General features: G+C 39.3%; 1 protein-coding gene across 4 annotated transcripts in view; it reads right to left on the bottom strand.

Annotated features, from left to right (window-relative positions):
- LOC137259061 (protein naked cuticle homolog 2-like) overlaps positions 1-12,727 on the bottom strand; it is a 117,201-nt gene that overhangs the window by 24,296 nt on the left and 80,178 nt on the right. For all 4 annotated transcript variants that reach the window (XM_067796772.1, XM_067796773.1, XM_067796774.1 and 1 more), the window contains one exon: positions 6,169-6,302. In XM_067796772.1, coding sequence (XP_067652873.1) covers positions 6,169-6,302 — 134 coding nt within the window. The remainder of the gene's footprint in view (positions 1-6,168; positions 6,303-12,727) is intronic.

Genomic DNA, 12,727 nt, shown 5'->3' with positions numbered 1-12,727 from the left:
TGACAAAACAGTCAGGTTGAGATGTTTTCTAGAGTACTACTTGACATACTGAAAAATCAGGATTTCTTTCCAACTCTGTTGGAGAAAACAATTACATGCTGAAAAAAGTAGCAATTTATGCGTAAAGAGGTGACTTACAAATTCCTGAGTGGAGCAGCATCTGGTTTAGTGATTATATCCCTGCATTGTACAGGAAGTGATGGGCACTGAAAGTCTTCCCATAATACCCGGCCCTTGCCATCATGTATGGATCCAGTTTCTTTTTCTGAGGTGTTATTTACTGTCCACAGCTGACACAGTTGTTTTTAAATTTTTCTGAATTATACTCTAGTTCTTTTCCCATCAATAAACTAATCTTTCTGCTCTACCTCCAAAGTCGTTCCCCTCGTTATCCCTGTTTCTTCTCCCAAACACTCTGTTTCCTGTATTTCCCCTCTCCATCTCCTCTACCTCCAATATTTCCCTCTACCTCTGATTTCACCCCTCTACTCCAATATCTCCCCTACACCTTCAATATCTCCCCTACACCTTCAATATCTCCCCTCTACTCCTAATATTTCACCTATCCACCTCTAATATTTCCCCTCTACTCCCATATGTCCCCTTTGGACCACCAATATTTCCCCTTTAATGCCAATATCTCCCCTCAACACATCTCAGATTTCCCATCTACCTCTTATATCTGTACTCTAAATCCAATTTTGCCCATCTGACATGAACAAGGAGTGAGTGAGTGAGGGAGCTGAGGGAGCTGAGTGAGAGAAAGTGAGTGAGTGAGCAAGCCCTTCTCCATCAACACCATGTGTACCAAGCATTCTGAGTGAAATCTGACTACTCAATCAATGTCAATGTATCTCCTATGGTCCAGTGTCAACAAGGGTAGATAACTCTGACAGTAACGAGAAAGCTGCCAAGAAGGCACAAATTAAATAAGAACGAAACCGATAATGGCGAAAGGATAGATTAAATTATACATGCCAAATTTTCTTGGAATAGCTTGCCTTGATAACAAGTGTAAAGACTGGCTAACCTTCTCGCATGACATGGGAAGACACAGAAACTTGTAACTGGCCTTTAACTACTACACCATCAATCTTCCTTAAATTCTTGGAGTTCTATATAGGATTATTTGCTGTGTATTTACAAATCCACCTTGAAAAAAATCAGGCCAGGTTAGACATCACAGATTTTGAAAAGATTTTACACAAATTAGATTAGGAATAAGTCGAAGTTTAAAGAGAAATTTGTTCTTGAATTAGGCAAATGGTATCTCCTAATATCCCAAATCTGTTATTTTTTACTATTTGATCAGTTCGGGACGTAATTCTTCTTCAGACTTGTGAAGAGTAAAGCTGTTGACCAGAATGCCCATCAAACAAACTTCATTTACTATTTAAATATCAGAACAAAGATTTATCTCACAACATCTGCATTTTTTCAGAGAAAACTAAGTTTAAGCCGTCTTTGATGTGGGATGGCTAGAGGAATTATCAGGCCTCCAACAGAGGCGTACATTAGGGCCAGGAAAAACAGCAGATATTAGCATATCAATTTCACAAGTTTTTCTCAACACTGGTCTGATCAGGCTTTTAACTTGGACAACTTGGGTGATTTATTGTCATGTAATCAGCTCCATGACTGATTAGAATTACAAAGTCATAAAACACACTCTTTAAGCTGTAGAAATATTTTAATAAGAATTCACATGCTCGACTTTATGAGCAGTTTCAACCATTTCAGTTTTATAGCTTTACATAAACTCTTTTTTAGGAAGTATCTGAGCGTAGGATGAACTAAATGCGCCACTTGATAATCCAATTAATGGTCTGTAAATGCAGACATGTTTTTGGTTAAAAGGTCGTTAATTTGACAAGCTTTTAACGTTGAATCTATCAGATAATTAGCACAGGATTTGCTAGTTCCTGCAACTTGCTGTGTAGTTTATTTGCAATGTGTACAATGAACAACAGTTATACCAAGAATAAGTGGTCCCTTTGCCATCATTATAACTGGCTTTGGGGTAGCTTGTCTGTCTCACAGTGTGTCTGAACCACAGTATTTTCTCTACAGCCTAGCCCTCCCTGCAATGCTAAAACCCTAAATGAAGCAAGTCTAGATTTCCCCATGTTCAAGATCTCTGGTCTCCCTGAGGCTCCTTTTCAATTTATTTGGGTTTGTTTGTTACAATCAAAATTAGATATATTGAGAGGCTAAGCCTTAATCTAGGGTGCAATGCATGAAGCCCAATTTTTGGGTCCTTGGTGGAATATTGTTAAGAGTGGCGTAAAACTCAATGCACCCACCCACTTGCTTAAATGTAGTTGCTTATCTGCGTGAATCGGTTTTCAGAGAAGTTAAAACGTTCAGCATCAAAAGAGCTGTAGTATATACATACATTACAAATTTAATCAGCACAATATTATCCAAATAATGGAATCTACATTATTGTAAATAAACTGCTTGTGCTGAATGGACTTGAAATCTCTCACAGGATATAAGAAGATACGGGTTAGAATTGATCTTCAGTAGCTCATGCTTGTAGCATCTCCAGGATCAGGTGTAAGGCTCACTGACATGGTTAACACATGCCATAATATCCTAACTTTGCAGATCACTGATCATTGGATTGTCTGATCCAGACTAAAATATTTACAGACCGCAGCCGCATATCCAGAATTATTGCTGAGTGAGGCGTAAAACTAAACTCACTCACTCACTCACTCACTCACAATCAATCCCACAACACTTCAAGTCTGTTTTAAAAGTTACAGTTTTTTTATTTCCATTGCACTGGACATTACTGACAACTAACTAGCACTGAAACTGTCATAAATCTGGTTTCATTACCAACTGTTTTGAGGTGACATGAATTTTGAGTCATTACCATAATACTATACAAGTTTACAATCTTTATGTCATGAAGTAAATGTCAAAAAGGAAAAGAAAAACCCCCAAACTATTCAGCCACACTATCGGACCTGCAGGTGCATAGCTTGGCCTGACCACTAGGAACAAAACAGCCGGTCTCGGTCTGCTGGTCAGGTTGTTATTTTAAACATAGGGAGATATTCTAGTCCAACTGACCCTTCGGATAATAGTCAAGCTGTACCTTAACATGTAGCCTGACAACCTGTTCCATTATATTCGCATGAATACTACACGACAATAGACATTTTTAAATGATGAGCCGACACAATCTTTTTTGTCCATCTCTTGTAAATAACATTCTTGTTCAGAGGAAAACAAAGCAACTGGCCATCGGCTGTGAACCCTGTCTTCCAAGTTGTTGATATATATTGCTGACTAGGTGATATCTGATGTTATCACACCTATTACATCACAGCCTTGACATAATGTTATTGTAATGGATCCTCACATAGCTGAGCACAAGAGGGAGATAGACACAGATAGAGTAATCTCCCCTTGGGCCAGTCTGGTATACATGTCAAAAATCTGTTTTAAGTCTGATCCCTCCCAACAGAAAACATACTTACTGCCTGTGGCTAACATAACTTTAAAGGCCATGACAGCCATCTAACATAGTACCACTTGCTGTTTGAACAGAGTGCTGTCTTGAAGCTTTATAGGCTCTTTAAATGTGATTGAAACTGCAAAGTTGCATATTTAGAGAAAGATTTTATTGAGTATTTGAGTGTGTAGAAGAGCAGGGACTTACATGTTAGACTATTGTGTGAGAGTGAGTTGTTTGATGCAAGTCTGAAGTTGTGCTTAAATATATCATGAAATGTTGGGTGAGTGGGAGAAAAATATTTTACTTATATAAAATCATATGTTGAGTGAGTGAAGAGTATTTTACTTATATCATGACATATTGAGAGTGAGTGAGTGAGTGAAAGAGTGAGTGAGTGAGTGAGCGGAGGGACCACACAGTCTATCAATGACATTGTGTCATGTTGTGTAAGTGATCCTATATCCGTCATATCATCATTGCATGTCAAGTGAGTGGATATAGTGTGTTAAGCCACATTATCGCATGTTGAGTGAGTTGGTCGATAGTGTGTTAAGTCACAATAAGGCATGTCGAGTGGGTTAGTAGATAGTGTGTTAACTTATTTTGAGTGAGTAACAGCAGAATTGCAGTTATGTCATGGCAATTTATTTGACAGACACCATATTAGTTTGATAATGGCATGACAGCTTAAAGGAGAAGGAACATGCCAGGCAAAGGGAAGGAACACAGGTGTTAGATGTTGACCATTTTGACGAAACCCAACAACAAACATCTCAAGTCTCTGATGGGCAATTTGATGAGGCATGAAGTACCCATAAGACCATGATCATCGGAAGAACATAAACAATGGTCTCCGCCATCACACATTCCTCCAGGACCTATGAAGGTTCGGTTCATTCCTCCAGGACCTATGAAGGTTCGGTTCATTCCTCCAGGACCTATGAAGGTTCAGTTCATTCCTCCAGGACCTATGAAGGTTCAGTTCATTCCTCCAGGACCTATGAAGGTTCAGTTCATTCCTCCAGGACCTATGAAGGTTCAGTTCATTCCTCCAGGACCTGTGAAGTTTCAGGTTAAAATGTTGATCTTCAGTAACCCATGCTTGTCGTAAGAGGCGCCAAATGGGATCGGGTGGTCAGGCTCGCTGACTTGGTTGACACATTTCATTGGTTCCCAATTGCACAGATCTATCCTCATGCTGTTGATCACTGTATTGCCTGGTCCAGACATGATTATTTATAGACTGCTGTCACATAAAACTAAACTCACTCAAAAATACAATGAATCATACAGCATATCAGCAGGTATCGGTGACTCGTGACAAGCTGCAACCTGATCCTCTACATACTGCAGCTGAACAACAAGTACAGTTCACAGGACCAGTCTTGTTCAATAGTCCCACAGCGGGGCCAGTTGCTTGTCAAAATGAATTCTTGGAAAATTCCATTGCTTTTCGAGACAGCCCTGTCCCACAATTACCCAAGGGATATTACTGATCAAATTTAAGTTGGAGGTCTGTTTTGCTAATAGGACTCTTCCTTACCATGTCTTGTCACAGTCTCCACCATGAATTTTCATCCTTTCACATCAAAGGCAAGCTTCATCACACACATGCGAGCTGAGAGAGTGAGTGAGTGAGTGACAAAAAGCCATCTGCATTTCAGCAACCTTGGCCCTGATCCATGAAGTGACCATAGAGCTAGTATGTCTCTAGCTTCTATACTTAAGCATAGACTGATGGTAATCATACTGCTAAGTTTGCTTTATGGAAGCAAACATGACATGTAACAGAGGGTAGTAACAGAAACAGAGGGCAGTAACAGAAACAGAGGGTACTAACAGAAACAGAGGGTACTAACAGAAACAGAGGGTACTAACAGAAACAGAGGGTACTAACAGAAACAGAGGGTAGTAACAGAAACAGAGGGGACTAACAGAAACAGAGGGCAGTAACAGAAACAGAGGGTAGTAACAGAAACAGAGGGCACTAACAGAAACAGAGGGTACTAACAGAAACAGAGGGCAGTAACAGAAACAGAGGGTAGTAACAGAAACAGAGGGCAGTAACAGAAACAGAGGGCAGTAACAGAAACAGAGGGTAGTAACAGAAACAGAGGGTAGTAACAGAAACAGAGGGTAGTAACAGAAACAGAGGGCAGTAACAGAAACAGAGGGCAGTAACAGAAACAGAGGGTAGTAACAGAAACAGAGGGTAGTAACAGAAACAGAGGGTAGTAACAGAAACAGAGGGTACTAACAGAAACAGAGGGTAGTAACAGAAACAGAGGGTAGTAACAGAAACAGAGGGCAGTAACAGAAACAGAGGGTAGTAACAGAAACAGAGGGTACTAACAGAAACAGAGGGCAGTAACAGAAGATCCCTTTTAGAATTAGCAACCAGTGCCATTTGTAAGAGGCGACTAACTTGATCAGGTTGTCATGCTCGCTTAATTCTCTCGCTGACTGGTTGATACATGTATCGTATCCCATATGAGTAGATTGACGCTCATGATGTTGATTGCTCAATTGTTTGGTCCAGGTTCGATTATTTACAGACCACTGTCGTATAGCTGGAATAACATCTTGCAGAGAGACCCTATTCTCCATCAAGGAACATTGTTCGACTGGCAGACCTGCTAGTTTGACCGATCCTGCTGCAGAACCTCTCACACCGGGATTCAAGATTTGTTCCTTACCTCAATACTGAGCCGTGACTCTCCCTTAATGTCCTCAACCTTCCCAGACTTGTCCTTCTGGTCCTCCTCTGCCATTTGGTCTAGTTTCAGTACTTTAGAGGTCTCTGTTTCAGACTTCTGCGGAGGTAGCTCCACTGTAAAGAAACAGGACGAGTTAGCAAGATGGATATATCGCACTACACATTACACATATACATATGGGTATATTAGCCAGCACATGCCAGGTCATGAATGTATATATCATTGTGGTTTCTGAAAAAACTTATTTGTTCCCCTGCAAAACCAAGGTGGATATCATGAGCAATGATATACAATGATACACAATCAACAACCCGACCTCCCAACCCACTCTATTCTCCCCTTACAACAATTGGGGCTGGAGAGTAGCCTAATGGCTAAAACATCTTTCGCTGATCATGCTGAAGACCCGGGCTCAATTCCCCACATGGGTACAATATGTGAGGGCCATTTCTCGTGTCACCTGCGGTGATATTGCTGGAGTATTTCTTAAAGCAGAGTAAAACCCAACCCAATAATCCTTTCTTCTAATACTCCAATATCGGTAAGGGGGTTAGGGTTTGAGTTTTAGAGTTAAGGGATAAGGTTAGGTTAGGGTTAGGGTTTGGGTTTGTGGTAGCCTTTCTTTCTTTTTCTGCCTGTGTGGCTAACATATCCAATAGCGACTCACTCACTCACTCACTCCTCTACAGTGGATCAGCAGCATTTTTGGACACCTTACAGATCAAGGTCCTCTTACACAATGCACTAAGATGATTGAAAGTCACTGAGATAACCTTAGTGCAGTGTTACAGAATGGGGGTTGAGGTTAACGTAGTAAAGGCTGCTTCATAAAAGGAACCCCCTGACAATCCACAATCACCCCCACCCCTATACCTCTTCAACTCCCACCCACAGACATAGACCTCCCACCCCTACCCCATCCCTCCTAACCTCCATCCCCTCTGTGACCCTATCCCTCCTAACCTCCATCCCCCTTTGACCCTATCCCTTCTTGGTGACCCAATCCCTCCAAACCTCCCACAAGAATCACTCCTCCCCCTCCAATCACTCAGACACGTAGCCCAAAACAGCATAAATCCATGAACTTACAATGTCATAACAGACAAATATGGTCGGCACATTATGACAACCATGTCAGCTTGTGCTCCCATCTGTCTGTCGTCCAATCAAAAGCATTGCATTGTCTCTCATCACAGAACATCAAACATATCCCACGTTCCCTTAGTTCCAAGCACTCCTGTCACTCAAACATCAAACGATTGTAATTGTTTTCAAAATTAATTAATTCACAATGCCAAACTTCAACGAGATACATTTCTTCTAAGATGCTTGTTAAATGTGTAATCATAAAACTCTATTCAACAGCCAGTGAAATCTGCAGAACAAAAGAAATAATTACTTTCATTACTCTGCAATAGAGTACGTGCACAAGAATCTCTACTAATCATATTGGATATAAAACGCTGCAAAGTAAAAACAATTAATCCTATTGTTTGATGACAAAGATCAAAGCTATCAATCCATGAAATGAAACTTTGATGTGATACTACAATCAACAATCTGAACCCCAGCAAAGGTCAAAATAATCAAATGCCTATAAATACGAGAGTAAGGTGCATTGGTGAAGTTCATACATGGTACTGGTAACCTCAACAACAACAGGCAATAGGCTTAGCAGCGAATAAATCCCATTCCCCACCTACTGCAAGGCAACAAAACCCAAGCCTGTTTGAGTGAGTGAGTGAGTGAGTGAGTGAGTGAGTGAGTGAGTGAGTGAGTGAGTGAGTGAGTGAGTGGGTGGGTGGGTATGTATGTGTGTGAGAGTGGTGGGTGGGTAGGTAGGTTTTGAGCGAGTTGCGAATGATTGAATGGATGAATGAATGTGAGTGAGTGGGTGGGTGGGTGGTTGGGTGGGTATGTAAGTGTGTGAGAGTGGTGGGTGGGTAGGTAGGTTTTAAGTGAATTGCGAATGATTGAAAGGATGAATGAATGTGAGTGAGTGAGTGTGTGCCATTTCTTGCAACATTCCAGCAATATCACAGCGTGAATATTTTCAGTTTTACATCTCTTTTAGCAATGTTCCAGCAACATCACAGCAAGGAACACTAAAAATGGGCTACACACATAGTACCCATGAGGGGAATTGAACCAGGGTCCTTAGTGTGGAGAATGAACACTTTAACCATAAAGCTACCCCACAGCCCCCTAAAATCACGGCAGACACCAGAAATGGGCATTACACCTAATAGGTGAACAAACCTGGGTCTATATTCGGATGCCTGAACGCTTTAACAACTTGTCTACCCCCCTCACACATCATACCAGTTGACCAAAATAGTGCAGTATCTATAAGATGAGATATGTTTGAATACACTGAATCGTTGTTGATTTTGCCACCAGGCAGAAATAAAGGTGAATGAAAACTTTCACAACATCTTCGTCAGGTGGGGGAAACCTGGCTTTAAACCCACTGCTGTCAGACAATTTTATAACACAAACGCCATTCAGAGAATAATGCAAGTGAACGCCCAAATCCAAGCCAGCAAATCTGCAGTGCATGACGCAAGAAGCACTGACTAGGATGTCCACATCTGCACAGTGTAACTTTTGCTGTTGCTACCATTGATGCTGAAGAAGAGATGCATCTAGGTACACGTGCAAGTGGTAATTCACCACTCAGCTATTCAGAGAACCCCCAGGAACAACTACCGTGGGCTAAACAAGATCTATCTACATCTTGCCGACTTTCACAATACTTGTATTTAGCTGTGTTGGCACGAGAACGTTGTTTGCACAAACATATACCAATGTCACAAGTGCAAGAAAACTCATCTTCAAAAAACTACCAAAATGTCATATAAACATCTGCTTTAATACTAGTTGAATTAATCTAAAGAATTTTATTTTCCGATACAAAATCTGACAATTCAAAAGCACTGTTTACTTAATTCATCATTAATAGAAACTTTTCAATTCTTTACATGCTTTCATATTGTACTTGACTCTCAAACTATTGTACAGCCTCTATTTCATATGAAGTGGGTGTGTATTGTTTTCGAGATCATTTAACTTGTGATTCATAATTCTGGTCAAATTTTCAAAGACAAAGCTTTTCATAATATGAATATTTATTCATATTAAACCAATTACAGTTTTTGATTCCTTCTGACAGTGTTCAATGATAATCCACGGTTCTGCCCACAAAAGAATTTCCATTTTCTTGAAACAGCGTCTCAATTTACCGCCATCTTAACTGTTGCGAAAATAGCTTGATTTTTCATTTCAATACACTATTGATAAATCATTACACACATGTGACAAAACAACCACTGGTCCACAAGCAAAGGTCAACAGTCATTCACAAATGCTCATTTCTTTAATGCAAATGTCGCTGTGAAAAAATCCCATAGATTTAAGCAAAGCAAAGGTTAACGTTGGCGATTACGCCGTTCATCGATCCATCGTTAACGGCAGAGTGAGCGTGGAGGGATCGCTGAGTAATGTTGAGATGCTTGTATTTACAGCACAGTCAGCTCCTGTAGTATTGATCACGACTGACTCACTCGATGTAAACATTCCGCCAGATTATGACACAATCATCCGTAGCCTTTTATTCATAATAATCAATTCATTCTTATACACTATTACATCCACTCTGAGATGACTGATGAAGACCAAGATCAGACATTTTGTTTTAGAAATCACTTCGTAATCTAATATTGCAAATTGTTCAGTATTTCAACTGTTTGCACTTTGTACAAATACTTTGACAAATGATCACTGATTTGAAATAAAGATTCTTCCTTAAAAAACAATTGCTTCATAACTCAATATTTCTGTGTTTTTTATTTTATTCAAATAAATAAATGCAATAATTTTAAAAATGTACTTTTTCTGGAAAAAAGTTGTGTCATGTATACCCTCTTGCTACTTTATACTGACTGCAAGTACAAGACAAAGCAAATATTTGTTTTCATTCTGAACACCTTTAAAATATGTGATTTGTTTCAATATAGGATCCTGCAGGATCTGATTCACATATATATATATTAGTTCCTGCAGGATCCTATACTGAAACATATATAATATTGGATATAATATAGGATCCTTGTCCATTAAATATTATGAAAACTATTAATGAAATAAATCCATGTGCTACCTTGTTGTGCAATAGACACAATAATTCCTACATGTCTCTTTACTTCCTACATATGCACAGAATTTACATACTACATGCTTTTGCAATATACACACACGCTCACTACACATGCAATAAATACACACACTACCTACTTATGTAATCAATCCACACATACTTCCTACGCGTGCAGAAAATGTACATATTACCTGCTTCTACAATAAACCCACATACTCACTGCATATGCAACAAATCCACATACTATTTATGTAATAAACAGACACATATTTCCTAATTATGCAATAAATCCACATGCAAACTATTTATGTTAAAAATAGATACATATTTCCTAATCATGCAATAAATCCACTTACTGCCTACAAAAGCAATAAATAAAGCTACTTCCTCGTGATGCACAAATTGTTTATAGTCTTCTCTACACAAATGTCCATTCCATGATGAACACTCCCCGTTTTAACCGTTACAATAACAGGTAGTAAACCGCTACTTTCATAACCCCTCTTATACCTCTGTGAAACACATAGAATCGCATAGGTATATTACACAATGGCAAATAAGAGCCGAAAAATATCAAAGGCATTCCTGTGGATTTATTTAGCATTGAAAATAACATAAATGCCACATAATTTGTCATTTAGAGAGATAATGTCAGCTAACGACATATTACACGCAGATGATTTTGTAAAAGCAGAATCATGAACAGTGTTCATTTGTAAGGATTCTGGGGTTTACACTCTGTCTCCAGGATTCGTTTTGTGGACTAGAAATTCACTTACATTTCCTGTACTATCATATGCAATATCATTCTCCTATATGAGACGATACAAGTCTGAATGTTTCTTTCTGGCTAAAGGTCTTAACACAAATACTTCTAAGGAAAACATTCAGAAACTATTTTCTGGTACAAAAATGTGCCTCATGGTGAAAGTGTAAAGCTTGTCATGCTGAACACCCAGGTTCGATTCCCCACATGGGTACAAGGAGTAAAGTTTATTTCTGATGTACCCTACCATGATATTGCTGGAATATTGCTAAAAGCACCTTAAACAAAAACGACTGTTTTCTGTTGTGATGATGATGATGATGATGATGATTCTGTATACTGATATTGTCATTTTGCAACATCTTTATGAAGCAGAATAAGACCTATTAGCAAAATTGTCTAAGCTTCTTTAATGTCCCTTTCAATATTCTGTTCAGTTTTCTATGCCGGAAGTCCCATCAGTTGGAGCTGGTTATAATGGTGCAACCTTGCACTTGACTCCATCAAATATTATACAGGAAATGTATGTTTCCGTGGCGATCTCCACAGGGATTTCCTAAACTTCAAACTACTGAGTATATGGTATAAACTGCTCTGGTTAAACAACCATTCATCATATAAATTATGCTTCCTGATTGCATGAGAACTTGTCACTGAGACACAGGGTTCCTGGAAACCATGCTTTTGTGAGTTCTTGTGGAATCATTCGAGTGAGTGAGTGAGTGAGTGAGTGAGTGAGTGAGTGAGTGAGTGAGTGAGTGAGTGAGTGAGTGAGTGAGTGAGTGAGTGAGTGAGCGGGTGATTTCATGCAATGCCAGCAATGTTCCAGCAATATCACAGCAAGTGATACCAAGTACCAATGTAGGAAGTCAATCCTGGTCTTTCATTTCTTATATGAGAGGGTGGGTGGGTTGTTTTGTGAGTGAGTGAAACCAAGACATGGCGCAAACATACCAAGGATCATGATCTGTACAAGGATTCAGACCCTAAAAAGTCAGATCCATGCATTGCTACTGATATGTGCTGAACACTGATATGTGCTAAACACCAGGTGGGTAAGTATACGTTTGATCAACAGCTAAGTAGGTGCATGGAGAAAGCATTCTACAGCTTGATTCATGAAAGTTGAAATCTGACACAGAAACACAGTGTCCATCAGACCTTTCATAAAGGGATTATATTTGAAACATGCCTTTATCATCCTCGTAGTAAATACCTAGAAATAGTTAAGTGCCCATACACATTTCTGGGGATTCATAATAAAATTTGAGAGCATGCTTTTCCACAAAATACCAACCAAAAAATCCCAAAATTCCAAACTATTCTGACTCACTATAAACAGACTCAGTGTTAGGTGTTTCTTGCCATTAACTTAGAAATAAACATAATTATAATTCACAAGTACACCTCATTTAACGGTTATGAAACTACACAACGCTTTGAAGATGAACCTTAATTATTTGGCCACCCATCTACAGACAACCAACATCAGTATTAACTTACAAGGATGTAGACAACATGTGCAACTTGAGATGCTCCGCTTGAGATGTGCAGATTAATATTGCCTCTTCTGACACTTATTACAACATAATAAATCACACTGTAAACATCCTTGG

Source organism: Haliotis asinina, chromosome 12, assembly GCF_037392515.1.
Source record: "Haliotis asinina isolate JCU_RB_2024 chromosome 12, JCU_Hal_asi_v2, whole genome shotgun sequence".
In the NCBI taxonomy this organism is placed as follows: domain Eukaryota; kingdom Metazoa; phylum Mollusca; class Gastropoda; order Lepetellida; family Haliotidae; genus Haliotis; species Haliotis asinina.
Note: the sequence above shows the minus strand (reverse complement) of the source record. Positions and strands in the feature narration are given on the sequence as shown.